Source organism: Culex pipiens, chromosome 3, assembly GCF_016801865.2.
Source record: "Culex pipiens pallens isolate TS chromosome 3, TS_CPP_V2, whole genome shotgun sequence".
NCBI classification, from domain to species: Eukaryota; Metazoa; Arthropoda; class Insecta; order Diptera; family Culicidae; genus Culex; species Culex pipiens.
Window position 1 is genome coordinate 56,236,385 of NC_068939.1, and position 26,672 is coordinate 56,263,056.

Here is a 26,672-nt window from a genome sequence, read left to right on the forward strand (position 1 = left end):
GTCCGGTGGCCATTGGGTCAGGATTACGGAGGGTTTCGTGTTTACCGGTGGCAAATTCAAGCAAATTAGAATTGCAAGTGTTGAAATGCAACGGAAAATTTCCGGGACACGAACCGCATTCGGATTGTGGAAAATTCAGAAAAAGTAATTTTTTTTAAATGAAATCATTCCAAATATAATGTAAATTGACATCGAGTCAATCAATCAATCTGGTTGACATTATCTCAGTTGGTTGCAGCTTTCATACGAAATATGTCATTTTTCAATTATTCTGTTTTCATTTTCAGACTGTGGTCATCGGGATGCCGCTCGCGATATCAAGGAGCCATGGGAAGGCTGAAATTTTTAAAAAGGCCTTTTTGTATTATAGGTTCGTAGAAAGTCGCTTTTTTCGAAACAATTTTAAACTAACGACCCGCAATGCCATCCACAGATATAGTTACGATAATTGCGTCGATAGTGGTGCTAGTGATGGGCACGTCCGGCCAGGTCTTTGCGACCAGTGCATTGCGTGGCCTGCGGTTCTTCCAGATCCTGCGGATGGTGCGGATGGACCGGCGCGGCGGCACGTGGAAGCTGCTCGGGAGCGTCGTTTATGCTCACAGACAAGTAAGTATGCGGGGTACTATTGTCATGGCCAAGTCCTGCCAAGACTTGATGAGTAATTCTCCGTCAACTCACACAGCAGTTGCCCAGACCCCTTTTCGATTTGCGAAAAACTTCGTTCTAAGGGGTAACTGTTATCCCTGACCACGAATCAAATCTCCAAATTTCGTAATCTTGGGACGGAGGGCGGTACGACCCCTTCTATTTTTGTACATTGGAAAAATACATGTTTTACAATAATTTGCAGCCAGCAATGGTGACGATTTGGAAATTTGATATCAAAGGGAATTTTACGAAAAATTGTACGCCCGATTTGATGGCGTTTTCGGAATTCCGAATCAACATATTTTTTTATCAAAAATACAAAAATATTTTCAAAAATTGTGCATTTTTCATTTATTTAACTGAAAAAATAATTTTGGAACATGTCAACTAAAGGTAAATTTGATGTACGAGCAATTCCAGCTCAAATCAGGATTTTTTCTGGTACTTTTGTACCCGACCCTCTCCGATTTCAATGAAACTTTGTAGACATGTTATCCTAGGCCTATGTAAGTCTTTTTTGTGTATATGGAGCCAATAGTACTCGAGAATAACATTTGAGAAGGGCGTAAGGAATTTAAATATTTTAGTATCTTGCAATTTAAAAATTACTGTATCTCGAAGCCGTTGCATCGTATCAAAAAGTGGTCAAAGACAAACATGTAGGAAATTGGACGGGCTTTCTGATAAAAATACACTGAAACAAAAATACACGCCACTTTTATGTCATTTTTCAATTTTTAAGTTTAAAAGTTAAATTTGAAGGTGATGTCACGAATTTTTTTTTGCTCAAAATTTTTGAGGAAATACCCTAAGATGTTACCAAAAGACTGACGAAGAATTCAGGATGGTATGTCTCTCCTAAAAAAATACAAAAATCATTTACTAAAACTGTTTTTTTGAAAAGTGGTCTAAACGTCAAAATTTTTTAAAACCGGTAGTGGAAATCGATTCCCCAGATAATTTTAAATAAAAGTCTTCGTATTGACCATTGTCCTATGTCCAATCCTTGGGAAGATACAGCGGTTTTTGGCATTTTCTATATGACAGACTTGGTTTTTCAGTCTCATAAATATTTTTACCGGAAAGCTCGTCCAATTTCCCATAAGTTTGCCTTTGACAGCTTTTTGATTTATATTGTTTTTATATTTACGTAATCAAATTTACTATCCTGGTTTCTACCACACTGAAAAAAATATTCTATTTTCAGTTATAAGCAATGTAATTAAGCTTATATCTGTAAGCCCTTACATCCAATGGAAATTGGACGAGCTTTCCGTTAAAAATATTTACGAGACTGAAAAACCAAGTCTGTCATAAAGAAATTGTCAAAAACCACAAAAAATCTCGTTTTTTCAACATTTTTATTTTTAAAACCGCTGTATCTTCCCAAGGATTGGACATAGGACAATGGTCAATACGAAGACTTTTATGTAAAATTGTCTGGAGAATCGATTCCCACTACCGGTTTTAAAAAATTTTGACGTTTAGACCACTTTTCAAAAAAACAGTTTTAGTAATTGATTTTTGTATTTGTTTAGGAGGGACATACCATCCTGCATTTTTCGTCAGTCTTTTAGTAACATTTTAGGCTATTTCTTTAAAAATTTTGAACGAAAAAAAATCGTGACATCACCTTCAAATTTAACTTTTAGACTTAAAAATCAAAAAATCTCATAGATGTGGCGTGTATTTTTGTTTCAGTGTATTTTTATCAGAAAGCCCGTCCAATTTCCTACAAGTTTGTCTTAAACCACTTTTTGATACGACTCAACGGCTTCGAGATACAGTAATTTTTATATTACAGAATACAAAAATATTTAAATACCTTACGCCCTTCTCAAATGTTATTTCCGAGTACTATTTGCTCCATATGCACAAAAATGGCTTTTATAGGCCTAGGATAACATGTCTACAAAGTTTCATTGAAATCGGAGAGGGTCGGGTACAAAAGTATCAGAAAAATTCCTGATTTGAGCTGGAATTGTACTTTTTAAATCTGCATTAACCCAAAAGGGTTATTTTTTCATTTAGAACAACAATTTTCATTTTACAACTTCGAAACATAAGGGGGTTGCTTGTAACCATCACGAATTATCGCGACTTTACGAAAAAAAGTTTAGAATAATTTGGTCGTCTTTGAGCATCAAATCTATACGTAGTCCTACGCCATTCCAGTTATGTCTGCAACATGACAACTTTAACTTTTTACTTTCAGAGCTTATATCATCAGAACAATAAAAAAATGTAAATAAATACAATATTGTGAGAGTGAACAAAAAAATCTTAAATAAAACAAGCGGTTGAGCAAAATCAAGAGAACAGTTAGAATTCTTGATGAGCAAATATTTTCCATAATTCATGCCATTTCTTTCGGTCTCAAAAGGGGTTAACGATGACCACCATAGGAACCTTTGACCTCTCGCCGCGATTCTCGCCATTATCCTTTAGCCGTTCAGTACCACAAGGAGTGTCGTTCCGATGTGGAGGGGGTATTGATTACAGATTCCTCTACCTTCGCGTGATCCTTTGCTCCTTAGCTGCTCTGCGCGGATCCCCACGTTACGCGAGAAAAACCCAAACATAATTCCACGTCGTCGTCCTTTTCCCGAACGACCCCGGCACGTCTGTTATCGGCATTTATTGCCGAGTTTGCTGAAAGCTGCCAGGCTGGCTGGCAGAAGAGAGCGAAAAAAAAATCCAAAACGCAACCATAAAAAGACCGAAGATATCATTATGTCATCGAAATGCTGGAAGAAAATGTGAAAAGTGAAAGAGTACCGACGTGTGGCCGTGTGTTTGTGTATGTTTTCCCACTCGCACACATGGTCAGAGTGCCGCCGTGGTGCGCTTTTTGACGGTGAAAGCATTCTGTTGAGCTTTTTTTCCCCGGTTCGCTGCCACAATGACGGGACAGTCGGTGATGGGGTATGCCAGGCTGTGACACGTGGAGCGTGGCAGGATATCGATTTCTGCGCTCCCCCCCTCCTACAGTTGCCCCCACGTGGAGCAGGGGTGGCATGTGTGTGCGCTCATTGGAAAACTGATTCCAAGTGGAAAATCGAAAAAGTCATCGTGCTGCCGCCACGAACAGATTTTCCAACCTTCATACGCGGGGGGAAAAGGGGTGTATTATGCGATTGTACTTGAACGCAGACACACACCCACACACGCAATAAAATCAATTTGAAATTTAAAATTGTAGATGGTCTTAATCCATAAAATAGTATCACAGAACTAAGGAAATTTAAAGAAATAAAAAAATAAAATTGTTCAACCTTCCTATCATAAGCAACAACCAGATATTTAAATCAATTTTGCTACAAAGTGTACTTATGTGGTATTGCAAAAGTTAACCCAATTTGTGTTTCCATATCCCTTTCTGAGAAGCGGAGAAGGATATGTCGTAAAATGACAGATTCGTTTGCTCAACGAGCTTGCTGTTCAAATCTGGGCAACAAGACGAGCAACAACTTGATAACCCGAGGGTCTGATTATTTTCGCAGCGATGCTCGGATATTTTATTATCTAGCTTGAAATTCAATGGAAGTTTCGGAAAATCATAATGAATTCTAGTGAATTTCAGAGTAATCATTGAAATGAATCTCGTGTGGCCTTTCTGTAGCATTTAATTCATAAATTTGAATTATTACACAAAATGGCTATACAAAGGAAAATTTACCTTCTGTATGTCCCATTAAATGAGTTTAAAATCATAACTCATAAACTCCGAACAAAATTCTTCCTTTCTCAGAAACTGAGTGGCACAATAGTGCTTCGTAAAAGTGGAAATTCTCCTTGCTAAATTCCAACCGTAAATATTGCATTCACCAAGCAAGCAAGCAGCATACTTGCACTGTTTCTGCCAAAAAGGAGCTTGCATTTCTTAATTACATTTAAATTAAGGCCCCCTCCGAAAGCTAGTGGGTGGCACACCAGCATAGAAAAGATTCAATTTTCACTCCTTTACAGCAGGCTGTTCTGTGCAAATTTTGCTTACCAAATCCATTAGAGTTTAAACCTAGCTTGATTTATGTCAGAAGGGGAGCAACATTTTTGAAAGGAAGTGCATGCATTTACATGTTAATGGATATATTTCACCTGGGAATTTGATAAATTTTGAACGTAAATTTGTGGATTCCTAAATTCTATTACATTTTGAAAAGCTGTTGGTTTCGGACCAACACAACTGGTGATCTTTACTCTTCTGGATTCGAGTGCTTTTTTCTGTTTCAGTATTAAGCCACTTAATCCTGACTACGAGAATTATTGTAGCGTGTTACCCATTTGAGTGCTTACTAAAGGGAAGGTAGTGTATCGTCACAAGCTGGACCATATCTGGACACCATTGCAAGACGACGGCCAATTATTAACTTTGGCTAGGGCTGGTCATTTTTCGCGATTTCGCGATTGTCGCGTAATCCGTGCAATTTGCTCTTGGTCGTGAAATTTGGTAAATACCACAAAATTCCGCGAAATTCGAATTACAAAAAAATAATATTAAAGAAAGAGTTATTCAACAACTCAATGCAAAAACAAACACAGAGCAGTTTGAGTTTTTTAATCTCTGTAAAATTTATTAAAATAACGATGAACTAATTGCATAAAACGCAAGGAAAGTATAAAAATATTAATATCTTGGTCTTAAGTTTTTAATATTCAATACATTACAAGTTGTAAGAAAATTGGTTTAACACTCTGCAATCTTTCTTATTTTATGAAATTAAAAACACCGACCAAAACATTTCTGCGCAGGTTCAACTCGAGGGGAAGCATGAAGTTTGAGGTCCCCCGAAACACGTGAACTTTGAATTTTAGTTTGTTTATATCGTTTGCATATATCTAGTAACGTTTATGTTGGTTTTTGGCCTATTCTACCTCCTCCTATAACCTTGGCCTATCCAGTTTTTTTTTTCATTTTTTTACAGTCACTTTTTCAGTTTTTTGCATGCTTTTCATATTTCCGCTGTAGAATGATGCCATTATCATTGAAATTGTAAAAAAAATACGTAGTGGCATAGTCTGGCATATTTAAAAATACTCAAATAATAGGAAATGGCAAAGGTACTAAAAACAAGTAAGGCTTCAAACCTTAAAATTTTCTAAAATTTTAACAGTTCTTCTGTAAATGCTTTTCAAAGATCAAAAATTGTTTGAAGAATGGATTTTTGGTGAATTTTAAAAACGAAGGATAAAGCATTTTTGATTTGTAAAAAAATCGTTTTTTTTTTCAACACTCAACTGCGCAATAATTTTTTCGTGTCCAGCTAGCTAATTTTGAGAAACATTTGCTTTACAAAAAAAAAGTACTTATCTTTATTTATGTTTTCTTGTTTCATTTTTTAAGTATTCAAGTAGAATTTTTTGTTTTGTTAGTTTATGATTGTTTTTGGTAGTATTTGGCTTAATCTAACAACATAGAAAATCTATGAACACGGCAAAAAATCCGATGCCAAAATCGCATGCAAAAGCATGCACATCACCTTCGTCAAAAAAGACGCTTTATATTACACACTGCATGTGGGTAATTCTCTGCCAACTCACACAGCAGTTGCCCCGACCCCTCTTCGATTTGCGTGAAACTTTGTCCTAATGGGTAACTTTTGTCCCTGATCACGAATCCGAGGTCCATTTTTTGATATCTCGTGACGGAGGGGCGGTACGACCCCTTCCATTTTTGAACATGCGAAAAAAGAGGTGTTTTTCAAAAATTTGCAGCCTGAAACGGTGATGAGATAGAAATTTGGTGTCAAAGGGACTTTCATGTAAAATTAGACGCCCGATTTGATGGCGTACTCAGAATTCCGAAAACACGTATTTTTCATCGAAAAAAACACTAAAAATTTTTTAAAAATTCTCCCATTTTCCGTTACTCGATTGTAAAAATTTTTGGAACATGTCATTTTATGGGAAATTTAATGTACTTTTCGAATCTATATTGACCCAGAAGGGTCATTTTTTCATTTAGAACAAAATTTTTCATTTTAAAATTTCGTGTTTTTTCTAACTTTGCAGGGTTATTTTTTAGAGTGTAACAATGTTCTACAAAGTTGTAGAGCAGACAATTACAAAAATTTTGATATATTGACATACGGGGTTTGCTTATCAACATCACGAGTTATCGCAATTTTACGAAAAAAAGTTTTGAAAAAGTTGGTCGTCATCGATCATGGCCGTTCATGGTCGCCCGCGACAGACACGGACGACGAAACAAAAAAAAAACGCAAAAAGTAACTTTTTCAAAACTTTTTTTCGTAAAATCGCGATAACTTGTGATGTTTATAAGCAAACCCCTTATGTCTATATATTAAAATTTTTGTAATTGTCTGCTCTACAACTTTGTAGAACATTGTTACACTCTAAAAAATAACCCTGCAAAGTTAGAAAAAACACGAAATTTTAAAATGAAAAATTTTGTTCTAAATGAAAAAATGACCCTTCTGGGTCAATGTAGATTCGAAAAGTACATTAAATTTCCCATAAAATGACATGTTCCAACATTTTTTACAGTCGAGTAACGGAAAATGGGAGATTTTTTTAAACTTTTTTAGTGTTTTTTTTCGGAATTCTGAGTACGCCATCAAATCGGGCGTCTAATTTTACATATAAGTCCCCTTGACACCAATATTCTATTCAAGCTGCAAATAATTGAAAAACACTTTTTTTTCGCATGTTCAAAAATGGAAGGGGTTGTACCGCCCCTCCGTCACGAGATATCAAAAAACGGACCTCGGATTCGTGATCAGGGACAAAAGTTACCCATTAGGACAAAGTTTCACGCAAATCGAAGAGGGGTCGGGGCAACTTTTCCCGATTTCGTGTGAGTTGGTAGAGAATTACCCATGTACAACTTTTGCAAACACAAAAAAAAAATGAAGCCGGCGGGATTAAAACCCAGCACCAACAGGACTTGCGCCTTAGTCCACTCGGCCATCCGATCGATGAAGGATGTAAAGAATAAACGCATATATGAGCTTGTGTAATATTACATAGAAATTCATAAAATAATGCAAAATTTTGTTTTACACCCAGACCTTATACACGCAGCAGGATTATAACTTTTTTAATGTGTAACAGCTGAAACTCTGTGCTGTGAACAGCTGAAACTTTAAAAAGGCGTACCTTGTGTTTTGAAAAATGTATACTTTGGATAGTTTTGACAAAGAACTTTATCCTAAGGTTTTTTTGTAAATAAAAACCTAACAATGGAAACCACTGAAACAAAAAGCTGATCCAAAACTCACCCATCTATCGCACCCTACTTTCTGTCACTTTGTACATCACACGAAAACTAAAATTAATAATCCAAAAACTAGCACACAAACTACGCAGTTCTGCCCCGACGTGTGTCATTTAGTTTTCCCCGGAAAATTCCACTCAAAATTACCACTATCATCGCCACTAATGGAAAACTTCACGCAAGCTCTCCGGCCGGTCAACTCTGCCTTCGTTCCTGGAAGGACGTCAAAACGGTACCCCCGTGAAACCTAACCGGCCAAGATTAATACGATAATTGGTGGCCATCAGTTTGGCTCAAATTTATACACTCCCACATGTGTCAGAAAAAGAAGGTCTTCCCTCAGCTTAGGCCAATTAATCATTTCAAACCCCCCTGGTAGATCACACACACACTGATGTGTGGTTAGGGGTTGAAAAGTGCCGCCTCACTTGACGATGAAAAATACAAGTTGACCATCTCGAATTAAAAGGGAACATAATTTTGATCAACGACAAAAACGACTGATGGCAATTTAGATAATGAACTCGCGGTGCTCCCTCTTTTTTTGCGCTCAATTCAGCTCTATTAAATAACGCTGACCTTAAGTGACTCTGAGCCTGGTGGCGACGGTGTAATTTATATCAGTAAAGAAGTATTTTTCCGGAGCGTAATTTATGGGTACCTCTTGTGTGATGCTGAAGATTCGATCGAGATTGCGAATTTAGATACTGTCACCACACATGGTGGTGACCAATTGATTTATTGCGCAGCTTCTTTGTGCTGGCCGATCCGCAAGATCAGTTTGCAAATGACTACAATTTGATAAATTGGTGTGATCACTAGATTGGTCAATTGGTTATTTTAAATAATTATTGGTTTGAACTAATTTTTTTTGCTCAGTTTTTGGTTTTAAATTTATAAATTGCTTCATTCCAGCAAAAATAAATAGAAAATAGACCAAATCAAATAAATGCATGCATGCATATTTCTATAGAAATATGTTTGATTTTTATTTTGGGATCATCCGTAAAACCACATGGACACTTTTTTGGAAATTTCAGACAACGATTGTTAACCCTCAACAACCCAACCCCGCCTTTAGACGGGCTTCGATTTAAAAAAAAATTGCTAAAAACCAATATTTCAATCAATTTTTGAACATTGAAAAGCATTGGAAAGAAGAACTCGTTAAATTTTAGAAAAGTTATGGGTTGGAAGTTTTACTTGTTTTATGTGACTTTGCCAATGTTTTTTAAAAATGACATTTTTTTAGGGGTCAACTTTGGCTGTGTTTATTATTAACGTTTCCTATATTTTAAGTAAAAATAATTATGGAGTAATTTTTCTAGTGTCCCAGACTATGCCTCTGCGCATTTTTTTCAATTCAAATGATAATGGTGCCATTTTAAAGCAGAAAATGTGAAGAACAAGCCAAAATTTTTGCGACAAGCAAAAAAGTGACTGTAAAAACATAAAAAAAAATAGACATGCAAAATGTAATGATAGGATGTGGTAGAAGAGGCCAAGTTCTACCAGAAACAAATATAAACTAAACATGATAAATGCAAATTGAAATGCTAAAAATGAAACAAGAAAAACATAAAATAAGAGAAGTAAACTTTTTCGTAGAACAAAAGTTGCTCAAAATGATCACCTGAACACGGGAAAAATAAAAATCCTCGAAAAAAAATTTGGGCAGTAGAGGGTCGATACAAAAAAAACAAAGAATTGATGAGCCTTGCTTATTCACGCACAGACTTCCGTAATCTGTACAAACGAATGGAAAATCGATAAATTATTCCAAATCCAGGCACTTTGTAACATTCTCACACCTAGAGACCTTCTAAACTTGCCCTTCTGACATATCCAAACAAGGACCCGACATTTTGTGGGCGACCAAAGTTAACCAACTTCCAAGTGCCAAAATATGCAAATAACTTGAACCAGACTTTACCCCTTTTTGCCGAAAGAGCGAACCCCGTTCGCAAACTGAGTTATGTGGTTTCTATTTACTTGGAATAATTTTGCACGTTTTTTGTGTCCTTCCTTATGGGAGACATTTTTATAAATGCGAAGCACTAACCATTTTTTCCCTCTTTCTTCTCTTTTCTTTGCAGGAATTAATTACAACGTTGTACATAGGATTCTTGGGCCTTATTTTTGCCTCGTTTTTAGTGTATTTGATGGAGAAGGATGTGGATAAAACCAAATTCAACAACTTTGCTCAAGCCTTGTGGTGGGGTGTGGTAAGTGATGCTGCCTTTTTTTTAAACTAGAAGTTGTTTTTTTCAATACTCATCTAACTTTATTGGCTTTGACTTATGTAAAGCTCGCACCTGGCCACGATTTTAAGCTCATTCCTACCACATTAAATATTCATTTTTTTTCAATTTCCGGTTCAACGCACACCCAACGACGCATTCAAACGTGTACTTTCCACGAAAACTCACGTTCGTGATTATGGCACTAACTGCGTATCCGATCATCATCATCACCATAACCGCCGCCATGTTCGTGGATGCTGTGACGTGAACCCCATCCAGATAACGCTCTGCACGGTCGGATACGGCGATATGGTGCCGGAAACGTGGCAGGGGAAAATTATTGCATCGTTTTGCGCCTTACTCGGAATCTCGTTCTTCGCCCTGCCGGCGGTAAGTGATTATTGTAAATTAATTTTATTATTAGTTCCGAGGGGAGAGGTAGGGGGTGGTGTAACCACGGCAGTTTAATCGTTGAAACAGGCACCGAAAGAGACGTGTTCAGAATATGACAGAACGTTGGCAGGGCTGTAATTATCACGAATGACAAACATGTTATTAGTTGAAGTCGTCAATTTAAACGTTGAAAATTGTTACTGAGCCAGAAACGAAAAGCACGATTGTTAACTTTGCTCAGAAGCTTAGAAATAACAAGTTTAATTTAATCTCAAAAGCCAGAAAAAGGGTTGCTTTCAAACTCGTAAACTGTTGGCACACTCGAGTTATCTCGAGGGTCATTAAGTTTAGCAAGTGGTACAACTCTCTTTGCATCCAGGTACTCACACACATATTTTACGTAAAATCCTCTGGCAAACTCTGGCCAGCCTGCAATCCAAGTTTTCCAAGTACCCCGTAATCCAGGCAAGTTTACAAAGTTTAGCTGAAATTTCGATACAAGTTGTGTACGATAAGCTGCCTACGGCAGAAATCTGGCCACAAGTGCCTCCAGAAAACTTCCGGAAAAGAAAGTTTTAGTTCACACAGCAAGCAGTGATACAACCAACAGAAGTGTTACTAATCGTTGACTTGGACGCTTCATTTTGCAGTTTCTGTTTGAAAAGATGAAATTAAAAATTGCAAATGAAGGCAAAACTATTGCAGGATGTCAAAAATTCCAGATAGATGAAGCCACCCAACAATTAAAAAAAAGTTTCGATAACATTTTCGATCAAAAAAATTTGCCTACAAATTAGAAGCTTGTATGACTAGCAAAACTTTCCCAAACAACAACAATCCCCAAGAAACAGCCCTTTCAGTCATTCAACCCGTGTACAAGCCCCTTCACCTGCACAAAAAGGCAAACACACTCGCTGGCAGGATGCACTCAAAAAGATTACACACTTGGGACGTTGACGGTGCCTTCAGGGGGTGAAGAGGCAGTTGACTTTTCGGTTGAAGGCTCGTAAAATTAAAGCGTTTCTTTTTTTTCGGCTCGGGGCTTCAACTGGTTCAAATAAAAAGCTTGAGTATGTCTGTGTGTACCGAAAACCGGAGTGGGGGTAAAGGGTAAGGAAAAGCTCGGACGGGGCACGTTCTCATCGTAAAATTATTCTTTTGAAGAGCTTGCTTGTGTGCTGAAGCTGTGGGCATGATCTTGAAGGTTGTTACACTTTTTTGTATAAGGGCAGACTTTGACGAAGGTGTTTCATTGTTTAGGGCCGTAAATGACTGCATCAAAATTATGTTGAAAATTTTATAATTTATGAATTTGTTGTTTTTACAATTGGTTTGAGTCTCCGGATCTCTGAACATAAGATTTTTCTTTCCTTTAATAGAACTTAGAATGGCAAAAACTCATAGGTGTTATCATTTTTGAAATCTACAGAGAAATTATCAGTTTTTCATTGAAATGCTCAAATGATGAAAACCTTAAAACAAATTAAAAGGTACTGAAACAAACAGTCTAAAAATACTTTTAGCTATAGTTTAACATTCTTTCACGTACAAATTGAAATAAAGTGCCTTCATTTTAACGAATCGGCAAAGCCAAGTCAGCAAATAAAGTTTTTTAAGGTGTGCTTCCTCGGGACTACCCCTTGTAATCAAATATTGGCCCATCACTAGGCTAAATTCCAAATTTGAGCTTATTCTGACCACGGAAACCCCTCTCCCAGGTAAACAGTTGAAACAGTTGCTTTTCTCCATACATTTTGACGATTTTTCTGATACAAACTTCAAGGGGTTACAGGGATGGTAAGAATGAGCTCAGATTTGTACCACCATAATGGGCAGTATCTTTCATAGAAAGTGGGAAAACTGAAGAATTTGTGTTTTAAGCATTTTTTTGGATAGTTTTGAAGAAAAACATGTTATTTATAGTCTATCAAGACATGTTAAAGGAACATAGATCGATGAGACAAATAGGGTAGAGTAGTCATCAATGAGACACGGGGAACAATGATAAAATGGCTCGTAGTTTCAACCAATGGCTCATATTTGGGGGAAAAGTGTGTCTACTGGATACACGTCTGCCATAATAGTGGCTTTGGTTATGGACGCTCCTTTGAAAAGTTATTCATAAAAGTTTGATTCTGGGGTGTAAAAGTAAATTAAAGACAAAAAATACTGTTACGCTTGTAGGCTGCCATTTACACCAAAACTAATATTTCTTCAAATTTCCTTCGACGTTCCATAGGGATTGAGTTGGGCTACAATGTCCTTTCATTAGGTTTGGCCAAAATTTAGAATATACCTAAAATCCAGGGCTGTCTCAATATACCCAACTCATTTCAGACCATGGGTAACAATGAGACACTTTAATTTTTCTTCAATAATCTTTTCAAAATCTATGGAAATCTTTCAAAACATGAATTGAAAGTGGTTTTTGACATATTTATAGATTTTTTACTTCATTGTACCAAAATACAAAGTTATTTGGTATAAATATATCGACGGTAACATTTCAAAAGGCATTATGTACATTTTGACACTTTCTGGGTTATTGCATATTCTGAAAGTACTCCTAATAAGCTACCTCTCCACCAAAAATGAGCAAAAGTTACTTCAGTAAAGTCTGTTTAATCATGATTTTAAATAAAGTAACATAAACAAAATCTCTGCCATCAGCAGTCCCTGTTGATATAGCCCTGTCAATCTGTCAAACAAAAGACTACATGAACCTCGTGACGAAAAAAAGCAACATGAACAAAGCGCCATGTACATTCGGCGAAGAAAAACGAATCATAACAAACCGCTCCCCTCAATGACAGCAGGGTGATATAGACGTTGGTGATTTCAAAAGAAGTTATGTTTGTTTTTCTCAAATAAAATTACGGAACTAATGTTTTATTGAATTTGGATGATCAAGTATCAATAAAAGCAACGTTTTCCATCGTTTGTTATCATTAGAACATATTATTTTGCTTTTATATTAAAATGGGAATTGAAAATGGATGCTCAACATTCTAATGCGTTTTTCTCAAAACGCATGGTTTGTACATGATGCTTTTTGAAATGTTGGCGTCGATATGGATTTTACAAAATTTAGATGCTTTTAAGTATAACTTTTGTTGATTCAAATTTCATGTTGGCAAAATTGCTTTAAAATATTCAAGGCAAGTCTCCTGCAATGGAACAATATAAAAATATGATGTTTTACTAGAAAAATGATGATTTTCGTAGAGTGTCTCATTGTTCCCAAGCTGTCCCATTGTTCCTGCCAAGTGCGTCTACAATGAGACAGTTGAATAACTCTGGCTGTAGACTTCAGATCGGTCTCATATTTTGGGCAATGTTAAAACACATTAATAGAAAGAAAATGCAACAAAAAGCTCATTGAAACATGTTGATGAAAAAAATACGAAAACAGTTTCAAAATATGAAAATGCAGTATTTTGTAGCATTTCAGAATCATTATTAATTCATAATGTTATAGAAATTTCGTCAAATGAATAAATAAATGAATTTTGATAAAAATGTGAATTAATTTTCATTTATTAGTGATATTTTAAGTGATTTATTGTACGCTCCAATGTTGAGTATCAGAAAGCTAATTACTTTACTTATAAACTTCTTTACAAAAGCAATTAAAAGATATTTTCAAAGTTATCTGCAATGACACAAAGTACGACTAGAGCAAATCTAGGGTAATAAAAAACTAAGCCTCCAGAAATTAGATAACCAACAAGCTCCATCCTCCCTCGAACAAAAGCACACCTAAACAAGCAGTGGTTGGTTTCAATCCATGAATAAAACATCGCCACTGAACTGGACACACGCACGCAGTCAATCTTGTAAGTCCTGCTGCAACAATGCCACATTCTGAACCGTCCACGCTGTCTTGTCTCGGGACTCACCACCCCCTCGGGTCATGTAAAGGAAGGACGAGGGAGGTAAACATGTTTGCCCTGCCCTGTCTCATGTGCCTTGTTAAGAAAATTGCCCACAGCGAAGAAAAAAAGCTCGCAGGACAACAATGAAATTTGCTTTATAAATAATACTTGTTGCATTTAAGGTCGTCTATAGAAATCATTGTGTATTTTTTTGTTGAAATCTTGTTCCGAACAGACTTATGGCAAATACAATGTCCGTATTCCTTCTCTCCATCTACCCCCCCAGGGCATCCTCGGCAGTGGCTTTGCCTTGAAAGTACAACAGCAACAGCGGCAAAAGCACATGATCCGGCGCCGCCAGCCAGCTGCCACGCTGATCCAATCGCTCTGGAGATGCTACGCAGCGGACGAACACTCGCTGTCGGAAGCGACGTGGAAAATTCACCAAGTACCTCTTCCCAGCCCGCCACCATCGTAAGTACTTTGCTTCCTAGTTCCGCATGTTGCCTTTTATGTTGTCTTCTTTCTTGTTTTACCTCTCTCCACACTTTTCTGTATTTTTAACATCTTTTTGTTTTCACTTTTGGTTACTCGGAACTCTCTTTGATCTCTCTTTTCTTTACTTTCGAACTCTAACACCAAACACTCACATACTGTTCTTGTAAAATCTCTCTAACACTAACCATACTCGACGTGAAAACTTGGAAAAATCTACCCCCTTTCCTAAGAGTCGTTCAATATGTTACATGTGATGTCACCAATTTTTGTACACAAACTCACACCAGGGTTTACAGAACCTTGAACCACCTTCGCTCTTCAAACTCTCAAGCTCTCTTTTTGAACTTCAAATGGTACACAAGAAACCTTCGACCCTTACCATCTTGTAAAACAGCAAGAAGATCTAACCGCCAGCAAATTGCACCTTAAACCTCATGCCTGTTGTACATACAAAGTCCCCTCCCCCACACTCCAAAATCACACAACAACTCAAAAACTTTTTACAAACTGACCACCAGCGTTCTCCCTTAAATCCATGCTGCCACAAACATTCGTACTCAAACAGACAAAGAAAAACTTTTTCCACCACCCTGAAACAATCCACACTGACACGGTGAAATGTCCAGCGCACTGGACAGAGCCTCGCATCTTCACGTATGACCTTTTCCTGCGGGAGAAAGGGCTTTTCCCCCGTAATTGGCCAAATCCCCGAATGAAGACTTTTCGGTTTGTTTGTCGGAAAAGTTTTCCGGTTGAAGCTTTTCCACACGTACAATTTGCCAGTTTTGCTGTGGAATCGGTCAAATTAGGTTTTTTTTAATTCTGAAGAGAGCTCGTTCAATGATTGAGTTACTGGGAAAATACTGTTGCTTCAATTATTATTGGAGTAAAGTTTAAACTTAATTTAGTTCGTTCAAATATGAAAGACTTATTGGTTTATAAATTTGAAATGATATAAGCAGAAAAAAATCAATTCTCGTAATCGTGAATCAAGTTCACGAATGTGAGAACCACGAAGGAATTTATTCATGATTATGGTGCATTTGCACTATAAACGTGAATATATTCATTCGTGAATTTAATTCATGATTTTGAGAATTGATTTTTTCCGTGTATTGTGAAATTTTGCCACAATAAATTGTATATAAAACAGATATAGGGGAGAGTGGGGAGACTTGATCCCCTTTTTTGTATCGCACATAACTCTGTCAATTTCTCTCAAAACTATGAACTTTTTGCATAAATTGAATGCTTAAACATTCAACTATGTTTGGCTGATAAGGGTACTTCATTAGATAAACTCTTCGAATCATGCCAAGCGATTTAAAAAAAATATTTTAAACCGGCATTTTCAAAATGTTGGGGGTAATTTGATCCCCCTTTCAACATTTTGAAGAAATCGTAAGCAAAATGTTTCTTATTCATCCAAACTTTTAATTTTCTATAAGTTACACAATTTCACATTAAACCTGTACGTTTGTGTTCTAAATATAACAAGTTTAGCATGTAAAAATATTTAAAAACTAAAAATTTTCTTTTTCAGACCAAAATTGAGCATGTTTACAAAAGCTGGTAATTTTTGTTTACAAAACTTTTGAAAAATGGTTCAAACTGCAGTAAGTTATGTACAACTATATTAAAGGAAACTATTTACGAAAACCCAGCCCAATTATTTAATCTTGAGGCTGATTCCAGTGACTGTAAAAATGCAGGGATCAAGTCTCCCTAAACGCACTTTTTTAAACAATTGATTGTAGAAATAGTATGACGATAAATTTAACGTTAAATGCGTAAGGGTTTTGGATTTGATATGTTTATGAAACAATTCATGTATAAAAAATATTTTTATGAATAATTTTTGAGTGTTTTCTATACTTATAAAAAAAAAAAGAAAAAAGATCTCTTGGAAGTTTTTTACAGCACTTCTTAGAAAAATGTGTGTAACTCAATCTAAACATTTTTTAATTTTTTTCTTTGTATTCTACAATGAGTTTTAGTCAATTTCGCACAACTTTCTAGAACCCACATGCTGACGAGATACAGGCTTGGGATCAAGTCTCCCCACTCTCCCCTATTAGCAAATTTTACTCACTTAGGAAACTTTTGTGTGTTCTTTGAGAAACTTGAAACATATTATAAAAAATAAGATCAACTAGCCCAGCATTCAGTGTTATCAAAAATCGATCTACCTTTTTTTGAAGATTTTTGTGTTACATTTGTTAAATATAATTTAAATTTATATATAAATTCCTCATAAAAAATAATATTTGACCTGATCTATTTATAATTTTATGTTCATAAGTTCTCTTTTTCAAAATGTTAAGGTAAAGAAGCAATGAAGAACTTCATTAAAAATTTAGCCTAAAATATTTGTTTTTTTTTTCAATTTATACTTTATTCTGTAGATTACCATACATTTTGTATGATATTTTGCTTTTCTGAAAAGCAAATAAGAAAAGTATTCTGGACTCAAAATATGTATTAACATTGTTTGAATTATTTATTCAAAAATTAGAATATCATTTAGGGAAAATGCTAACAACTTGTTTATTAATATTATAAATGAAAACATCGAAAGATTTTGTGGAAAACCTTAACTAAATAATAAAAAAACACTCATGACAACCTCTAATTTATTCTTTTCTATTATTTCGTCTGTCCGATCCTTGGGTTCACTTCTTCGGTCCAGAAACGATTACTGGGACCTGCTGCTCGAGAGTCTCAACATCCATAGGTGGTAATGCAGCTTCGGCTGCGTGTTGTGTTGATTTGAATTGTGCCTTTGCCATTTGTGATCCTCGTCCCCGTTTGTCTTCACGGTTTACTCTTTCTCATCGTTTCCAAAACTTCCCGCAAACTGCCACCATTCATGGACCAGGTTGGTAGGTTTCGAAGGTTAATTCGATTTATACTCCGTCATCAAACATTCATCAACCGAATTGATATGAGTTTAATTCGACTGGGTCCATTGCTAACAGAGTTCTGTTTGATTTGTTGTCCCTGGGGAAAGCAGTTTTCCGTTTTTTTGCTTCCCCAGGACAGATAATCTATTTTGAGTGAATTCATCGTTTGAAGTGTCCTCTGGGCATCATGTATGTCCCTTCAACCCTAACAGTCTACAATCTACATTATAAAATCCTCGTCACGTATTGCTTGATCTCTGTTGATATCGATTGAAAATTGAAGATTATAATCGTTCATTACAGCTTCATGTAATCCATTAATAAACGCCCAAAATTCAACCAATCTGTTTCATTCGGAAATCCGAACACAAACGTGATTCTGAACAGCGTCACAAGCTTTCTTTCACAATCCACCCAATCAGCCTAATTCCATGTGATCCTTACAAAACACAAACATCGATTACGAGGACCACCCTCTAGCGGCCCACATCGGAAGCCATTAAAGAAAGCTTCCGCAAATAATGCCCTCACCACACAAATGAATTCCCCACCAAATTAGACCGCTCAGTAGGAGGGATCGAATTCCGGCTCCATGCCCAAATCTCATCGCATCACTATTGATTTTCTTAAAGCCCTCTCCCCAAACACACACAAATCGCCTTTGATGTGTCCGAATGGATATGGCACCGGAAAAGCCAGCCAAAGTGGTGTCACACCGTCACTCCCACCACGGGATTACACCCACAACCATCACCTCCCATGAATTCCACTAATCAACCGACTGGAGTGTGGACCTGGGGCATTCCATCTTCCGTCAATCGCTGTCATCGTATCTGCTCTTCTGCTAAAGTTATGCTGGGTGCTGCTGCTGTTTGTTATTGATAGCATTTCCGGGAAGGATGCCACTCTAACTGGATTATTTGTGCTCAAAGACGACGATGACGATGGCTGGCAACACTGTTTCTTGCCTTAATGCAGTGTGCAGAGGTTTGGTCCCTTGTTTGCTATTGAATTACCTTTATTGGATTGCTTACATCGTAAGTGTCAATCAAGGGATCACGATTGTGGGGGCTTCGAATGAATTATTGATGACGACTTTTTCTGTGGTTGAACATTGGTTATAAATTCCAATTGAATTTTTGGCCATTTCTCGAACCACGAATCCTTCATATCGTCGCTGTCGTGCAAACTTGTCGCACATCGCTTTTTGATGTTCACAGCTAAAAAGTAGTAATCCAGCTGCGTGTAAAAGGCCTGGATGTAAAATAAATATTGCACTATTTTATGCAATTTTATGTGGTTTTACACCCTGAAATATGTAGCCCATCAGTATGGGAAACCTAGTTGACCGAAATGACAAGCTCATATATGCGTTTATCCATACAGCTTTACATCGGTCTGATGGCCGAGTGGGCTAAGGCGCCAGTCCTAACTGTTGGTGCTGTGTTTGAATCCCGTCAGTAGCAACTTTTTTTTTTGAGTTTGCAAAAATTGTACATGCAGTGTGTAATATTAAGTGTTTATTTTGACGAAGGTGATGTGCATGCTTTTGGATGCGATTTTACCATCGGTTTTTTTGCGTTAGTCGGGCATGTACGTCTGTCCAACATTTTCTGACTGAAATAACTTTGGCTAGTTGTCGCTGGATTTCAGGATGTGTCAAGATAGCACGACAAGATTGAAACTTCTTTCATGTGAAAAGTGACAAAAAGGCACGGAGTTTTTGAGTTTTATATTGAATATCTCAGGATTGAAATCGAATTTTTCGGATCTGTGAAGGTCAAAAGGTAAGGTGAGCTGCACAAAATGGTGATCTTATCTCAATTTGGCCCAAAATGCACGTGCGCCATGTTAACACGGCAGCGACGATATGTTGCACGATTACTGCAATCAATCTATTGAAAAAGCTACGTTTATGTGGAAATAAAAAACAAAACTTGGCTTCGTGTACTTTGGAGAGTTGTTCAAGACCCTAACAAGTTTTGAATAATTGCGTTGCTGGAAAAACGATTATGTTATAATACCCTAGTGAGAATATTTTTGAAAAAGTTGACATATTGTTAGGTAAATTTTGAAACCTTAGCTTACATTTTTGTGTGATTGCTTGAATTTCATCTATGACCAATTTTCTTCAAATCTTCAACGATTTGTTATTGTGTTATGCTTAAATGGATGGGGGCGATTGAACAGCAACGCTGATGCAGACATTTATTTTTAATACATCTTACATATCAACAGTAGTAGAATCAGTAGTTAATTATTTAAAAAACATCATGGAAGATTCTAACCATTTTCTGTAATGAAAGATGCTTTCTATCTGACAACTCTTCCAAGTTGTTGGCTTTTCAACCGATGCAACTTTATCACACCACATAAAAACTGTCCACTCTGGACTGCAAGTCTGGACTCGATAGTCGTTTTCTCGTAAAAAAATACTTCAGTGTTTCAGTGTCCTGCAATACTGTTGATAAATGACGATAACGGTTGGTTTCTCGTTTCAACGTGGACCCATGGATAGCAAAAGAGAATGATATGATTTTCTGCTCTTGAAAAATGAGAAGTGATACAATAAATTACGCAAATTGAAACTGACCAACAGCACAGCTTTCAAGTTAAAATCAGTTGAAGAAATGATGGTTCAAATAAAATTTTATCCTTCCAAGAGGAAATTTGTTTCCAAAGGTAATTTTATCGGTAACAGAATCCTGCTAAACCGACAGAAATAAACCCTCGAATCAATGAAAAATTCCCGTGAAAAGGTTTCACTGTCACTCAACAAAAGCGACTTAAATGACTTTCATATTTCTAGGAATTACAAGCCAATTCCATTATAATCATGAAAACACCAGCATCCCTTTTCTACTAGCAGTATCCTTTCGTTACTAAGCAACAGTCAGATCAATCCCTATTTCGGAGTCCTTGGAAGAAGCACTCGAGCTCGGTGCTGATTCTATTATTTTGGACTGGCTGCTCCTAATCCCACCTTACATCTGGAAAGAATAATCAACATCTGATGTGGCTTTGTAAAAAGTTGAAAAAAAAACAACTTCAATGAAAGAAAAATGTTTAAGGGCTCATTTTGTATAAAATATTAAAAAAAAAAAACATAAAAATTCACATGTCTGCAATAAATAATCACAATTAAGACTGTACTGGAAAAGTCATCTTTATCGTGGAAAAGTACAGCATAGCAAATCTGCAAAGGAAAACAAACAACAAAGAGTGGAACGGCCAATCCGTGACCCGTGGCGAAATGACATGAAAATAAACACAGGAAAGCTTTTTTGTTTGTTTCCCGCCATGACGTTTCCTCCCTTTGCTGTTGACGTCCATCAACGGTGCCGTTGCGAATTGCTGCTCTCCATTTTGATGAAGGGCGGATGAGGTTTATTATGAGGATGATGTGGTGGTCAACTTAAAGAAAATAATCCTTCTTTTCTGTAAGATAAGGAAAGCGTATTTTTCCCTTCAGCTGCAAGTTATGCTTGTTTTGCTTCTTTATACAGTTGATTGATATGATGTTTTCTAGCATCAAATGTGTATTTTTCACTCCTGACTACGATTTTCGAGTCAACAAAAAAGACACACTATGTTCCTTTAAATATCTGTTTCATTTGGATCAACTCTAAGTTTTACACATAAATGTAGAAAAAAACATGGAATTTATCCAACTAAATTGCAAAACAGGAAATCCTCTTTATTTCTCTTCAAACCCTCAAACTACTTTTATTATATGCTCCTGAATAAAAAGATATGAATCTTCTATTGTTCACTTTAAACCCAGCCCACCACAGTCAACTGAAAATAAACACACAAAAAAAAACCCTCTAAAATCTTGATAAAACTCATAACTTTTTACCGACCTCTACATTCATTCCAACAATCGTATCTTTGTCGTTGTCAAAAGCTTTCGTGGTCAAAAAATATACCTCCTGGCCAAACGATGTCCAAGTGCCACGGAAAGGTTGGTGTTGTGTCATTTACTTCTCTACTATACTTGCTCACTTTTATATGCCTCCGCTCCCCTTTCAACTACCGCCACCACCACCTTGACACGTTCATACTCACACACACACACAAAAAACTCAATCTAAATTCTTTTGGTATTGAGACGTTTTTGTGCATTCTTCCACCAAAATTCTACCTCGAGAAAATGTTTGCCCGTTGTGCCTGCTCGAAGTGATTCTCTTTACTTTTATGCATTTCCCGTTTCTCTGTTCTGTGTTGTACTCTGTTTTCTCGAACAATTTTACTATTCCTTTCTCGTAACTACTTTTTCCTCTGACTTTCTCTATCTTTATATCTACCTTTATGCATAAACATTATCGTTTCCCTTATCGATGTTGTAACTGAAATGTTTCCTCTGCTTCGAAATGTGTGAGTGTGTGTGTGTGTGTGTGTGATGTTCCTCCTGGATGAATTGATGTTGATGTTGCCGTTGTGTCATCCATCTCTTCTGTATTGCTACTTTTAGCCAGTATATCAAACCCTGTTCGATCTTTCTTCGTTCTTATTTTTCTGATAAATTATTTAGTAGAATTCAATACCACTATTTTCCTAAAAATTTCCATCCCTTACCTTTTACTTTAACTAAAACGTTCAATTTTCTTGTGTTTTTGAATTGCTCAGTTCAGTCTACACAACCAAATTAGTATACTATAGTTTATTCAACGAGTTGCCAAATGATGACTTTTCAGCTAAAACCCTTTTTATTCGTCTAAAAAAATAAAGGGTACTAATAATCGTGCTGAAAAATCATCGTATTGCGACTAGTTGCATTAGACACTAGTTGAACAAAAATTTGATTACGATTGCTAACGTTCAATAACAATTATTAAGGATACATCATCTAGTTTGCGGGCTTTCCAAGATTTGGCATATTTTTCCTAAAAAGTTTTTTTTATTTTATTAGGCCGTTGCAAATATTTTTTGAAGTTTATGTCCCTCGCCTCTGACCATAGTCGAGGAGGGGGGGGGGGGCAAAATAAATAAAAAAAAGTGTTTTTCAAATGCATTATACACCTGTCCAGTTGTTCTGCAATCATTAGTTTCCAAAATATCTATATATTGACGAAAATTTTATTTTTTTGCGAAAAAAAGAATTGGCGGTGCTGTACATTGGAATTTCATAAAAGTTCAAAACATTTTCAAACAAACCCAAACATGCTAAACATGATTATCAACGCAGGAAAAATGCATTTTATACTGTTTTCAGTTGATTATATTTCTATTTTCATGGAAATTTTGAAGTTTTCGGGAAATTTTTTTTTGCCTCCTGATTTTTCAGACCAATATTTGAAATAAATAAACTTTGAAAAATATTTGCAACGGCCTTATTTGAATTGTCCATGCATTTTCAATGTCCAAAAGCCATGTTGCATCATTAGTTTTTTTTCCATAGAAGGCTCCGTAAAATTTGCGGGTTGATCATGCAAAATGGGCATGTGAATACCGTCTTCAGGGGTGACATTGGGTCTGGGGGTGAGATCGGATCATACAAAAATGCTGAAATTTGTATGTAAATGTCGCCCTAGGTGCCAGTATGAAAAAATCTGTGTATTGAGAAGAGATTTTCTGAAAGAGGCCATGAATCATGATAAGGACATTTCAGAAAAAAATACTGCACAAAAGAAAATTCCGATTTTTTTATTTATTATTTCATTTTCAAATAAAAATACATGAATTTCTAAAGTTTGTTATGAAAAGGTCCTATAAACAAATTAAAAATAAAAAGCATATAACGTCATGATTCGAAATCCGGACACTCAGTAGCATATTATTTTGTTATAGCTGACAAAAAATCATGAAATAAGTTGGAAATGAAGAAATATCATCAGGATGTAGTATAAACAGTCAGTTTAAAGAGAATGCATGCAAAATATGTTTATTCTAATCATTTTTCATCAGAATTTGAAAATCAAAATGACTTGTTGTGCTTCGAATCCCGGACACTGATAAAAGCTGATTCGAAATCCGGACACTTTTGCTTCGAATTCCGGACACTCGTTTTTGTTAATGAATCGCACAAATTTGGACTCTCAAATAAGCAGTTAACATCAAAACAATCGATATTTTATATTTAAGGAAATCAAAACCATAAATTTCTGCTTTGCCTTCCCGGTGCTTCGGACGCCTATGACATAATTCACGGGAAATGTTTCGCAATTTTGGTAATCTTCAAATTTATTTTATTTAATTGTTTTGACATTAACTACAGCTTTCAAACAAACTTTAAATGAAAGTTGATTTTAGAATCTATCAAATAACCCATTTTTGACATTTATAATGCGAACTTATATCCAAATAATTGATAAAACAAGATGAGCTGTTCGGGTTTCTAGATTTGTAAAAATATTAAAATATGCTCAAACTCATCTAAACATTACAAAAACTTTAACAAGTTATTTAGAAATAATATAATTTTTTTTTAAATTTCATTAACTCTTTATAGAACTGGTAATGATAGAAAGATTGGAAAAACTTAATTGAACAGAGAAAAACTACATTGATATCAAAGCATATAAAAATATGTTCGAATGAAGGAAATTTAATACAACTATTTTGTAGTAATGCCTGGTACGGAATAAACTGTTTTGGAAGAATTGAAAAAAGTCACAGAAAAAACACATAAAATGCTAAAATTTAAAAAAATCGTAAAAAACTGCTTAAAATGATCATGGTTGAAAAAACTTGAAAAAAAGTAATAAAAGTCACTGATACAAGAAAAAATGGAAAAAAGCAATAAAAGTTACTGATACAAGAATGCATTACATTGAAAAAAATTAAAAACATATAGAAACATCGCAGAAAAAATAATACGAGTGATATGTTGAAAAATAAATGACTTAGTTGATCTCATCAGACTGCTGGTTGCTGAGAAAAAGCCTTGAATTTCAAATTTATTAAAGAAAAAAAGAAATCTTGGTTGACCTAGTTAATAGGACAGATGGTTGCTAAAATAACTTTTTAAAGTATAAATTTAGTGAGAATAAGTTTTTCTCAGTGTTAACTAATTACCCCTAATATTTCAACTTTGATTTTCGATTTAAAAAAAACTTGAGTGAAATCATAATTTTTTTAATTATAAATAATCTCAAAATTGAAAAAAAAACAGGTAAAATCGCATATTTTGGAGATTATATCAACGATTAGGCTCATTTATAAAATTCGGATGCATAGATTTTCATAAAATTGAGTTGAAAATGTCTATTAGGTTTCTGTTTAAAGTAAAATAAAAATCAATCCGATAGCTCAACAGATTAATGCCTTTGTGCTCTCTTATGCTGAGCTTGCTGGTTTAAGAGAGCACAGATGCATCGAGATATTGTTATTTATGAATTTAGGGCTCATTATTTCCCAAATTTGTAACTTTGGGAGGATGTATCTAAATTACCAGCAGTCCGATCTCCGACGTAAAAAAAAAACAAAGAAATTTTGTTCAGCGCTTCGAAAAATAGACCTGTTTGCTTTTCCTTCCTGAAATATTTTTATATTGCAAAAAATCGTATTTTTTCGTAAACATAAGCCTTAAAATATCTAAGTTCAGAAAATGATACACTTTGTCGAGAAGAATGTAGAGAAATTTTCCGAAAGTTGGATTTCGCATCTCAAAATGAATCCTGAAATGGTAAAAACCTGATTTTTACAAAATCTATTGTAAATTCAACTTCCTAAAACGTGTTGAGGATTTTTACATAAGATCTGATAAGTAAAAAAAATGCCAAATCTTCGATATTTTTTATTTTTCAAATGTATTTTCATGTGCTTGATATTTTTTTCAGAAATTTATTATCGCAACATCTTGAACTTTATCGCAAAAAATGCCTTTTTTGGTTACCTAAAACAAATAAAAAAAATTCGAAACTTAAACAAAAATTATTTTGGGAATATGCTTTTAGTGATAAAAAGTGAAACGACGAAAAATACAGTCTATTTTTTACAAATTGAACATTCCAGTTTCACTATCACAAGATATAGAAAATCAATGATGAATTTATTATTTTCAATTAATAATTAAGTTATATTCATTCAATAATCCTCAGTACAAAGTGTACGACCATCAGAGCGAGAGATTAAAGCAATGTTGAGGATTCTGGACGAACAGCTGACCTTTGCAATGGCACTCTAATTTTCTTTAACAATAATTACTGCCACATTCAATCTTGGCTGGTACTGAATGTAACAATTGCACTGAATGCTGTTCATTTGTCACCACGCCGTTTTGCACACTCCTTGCAGAAAACGTTTCGTTTTTCTATCTTCCGCTGAACTATTGATGTCGTTTCCCACCAAAACCAACCCATTAGCGCCACAATTTTAAAAAGAAGATTCCCCTTCAAAGAAAAATTACATCAACAGTGAATTTAATTTTGTCCGCAGCTTGACATCCCCCACTCCCCCCTCTATTTTCAGTGGTGCACAAAAGTGTCACAATTAATTTTCCGTTGCTTATCCCAAACGACCCCAGCGATGTTCGCTTTTCCGGCAACGAAAAACGCTCTCCCTTGCTGGTGTCCACAAGAAAAGACTTTAGTTGCTGGCTAGCACCACCGCTGCTCAGCGAAAGTAATTGCATCATAATGAGATGCACTTCTTGGCTTCGAAGACGGGAGGAAGGCGGCGGAGGGACGAAAGCGACAATTTGGGGAAGCACTTTTTTTGGCATCGCTTGCGGGGAAGTGAAACCCAAGCCCACTTCACAAACCCTCCAAGGAATGTCTTGCCTTGCTGCTGCTGCCAAGTGGTGCAAATAAAAAAGCCACTTCCTTCATTATGTTAGCGGAAGGAAACTTTTGTCAGAAATTTCTGGCGGGGTGGAAAAGTGGTCATAAAAAGAAGAAGGGAAGGGGTGAACTTCAGAGCTTTTGGAAGA

The 26,672-nt window shown here is 35.8% G+C and overlaps 1 protein-coding gene across 24 annotated transcripts in view; it reads left to right on the top strand.

The window, feature by feature from the left end:
* Positions 1-26,672, top strand: part of LOC120428611 (potassium voltage-gated channel subfamily KQT member 1) — a 404,586-nt gene that overhangs the window by 244,762 nt on the left and 133,152 nt on the right. For 17 of the 24 annotated variants that reach the window (XM_052710673.1, XM_052710652.1, XM_052710651.1 and 14 more), the window contains exons 4-9: positions 288-370; positions 434-609; positions 9,985-10,113; positions 10,411-10,521; positions 14,686-14,873; positions 21,708-21,764. In XM_052710673.1, coding sequence (XP_052566633.1) covers positions 288-370; positions 434-609; positions 9,985-10,113; positions 10,411-10,521; positions 14,686-14,873; positions 21,708-21,764 — 744 coding nt within the window. Of the gene's footprint in view, positions 1-287; positions 371-433; positions 610-9,984; positions 10,114-10,410; positions 10,522-14,685; positions 14,874-17,586; positions 17,632-21,707; positions 21,765-26,672 lie in introns of all 24 variants that reach the window. The other 7 variants (XM_052710656.1, XM_052710658.1, XM_052710664.1 and 4 more) reach the window with 2 other exon arrangements.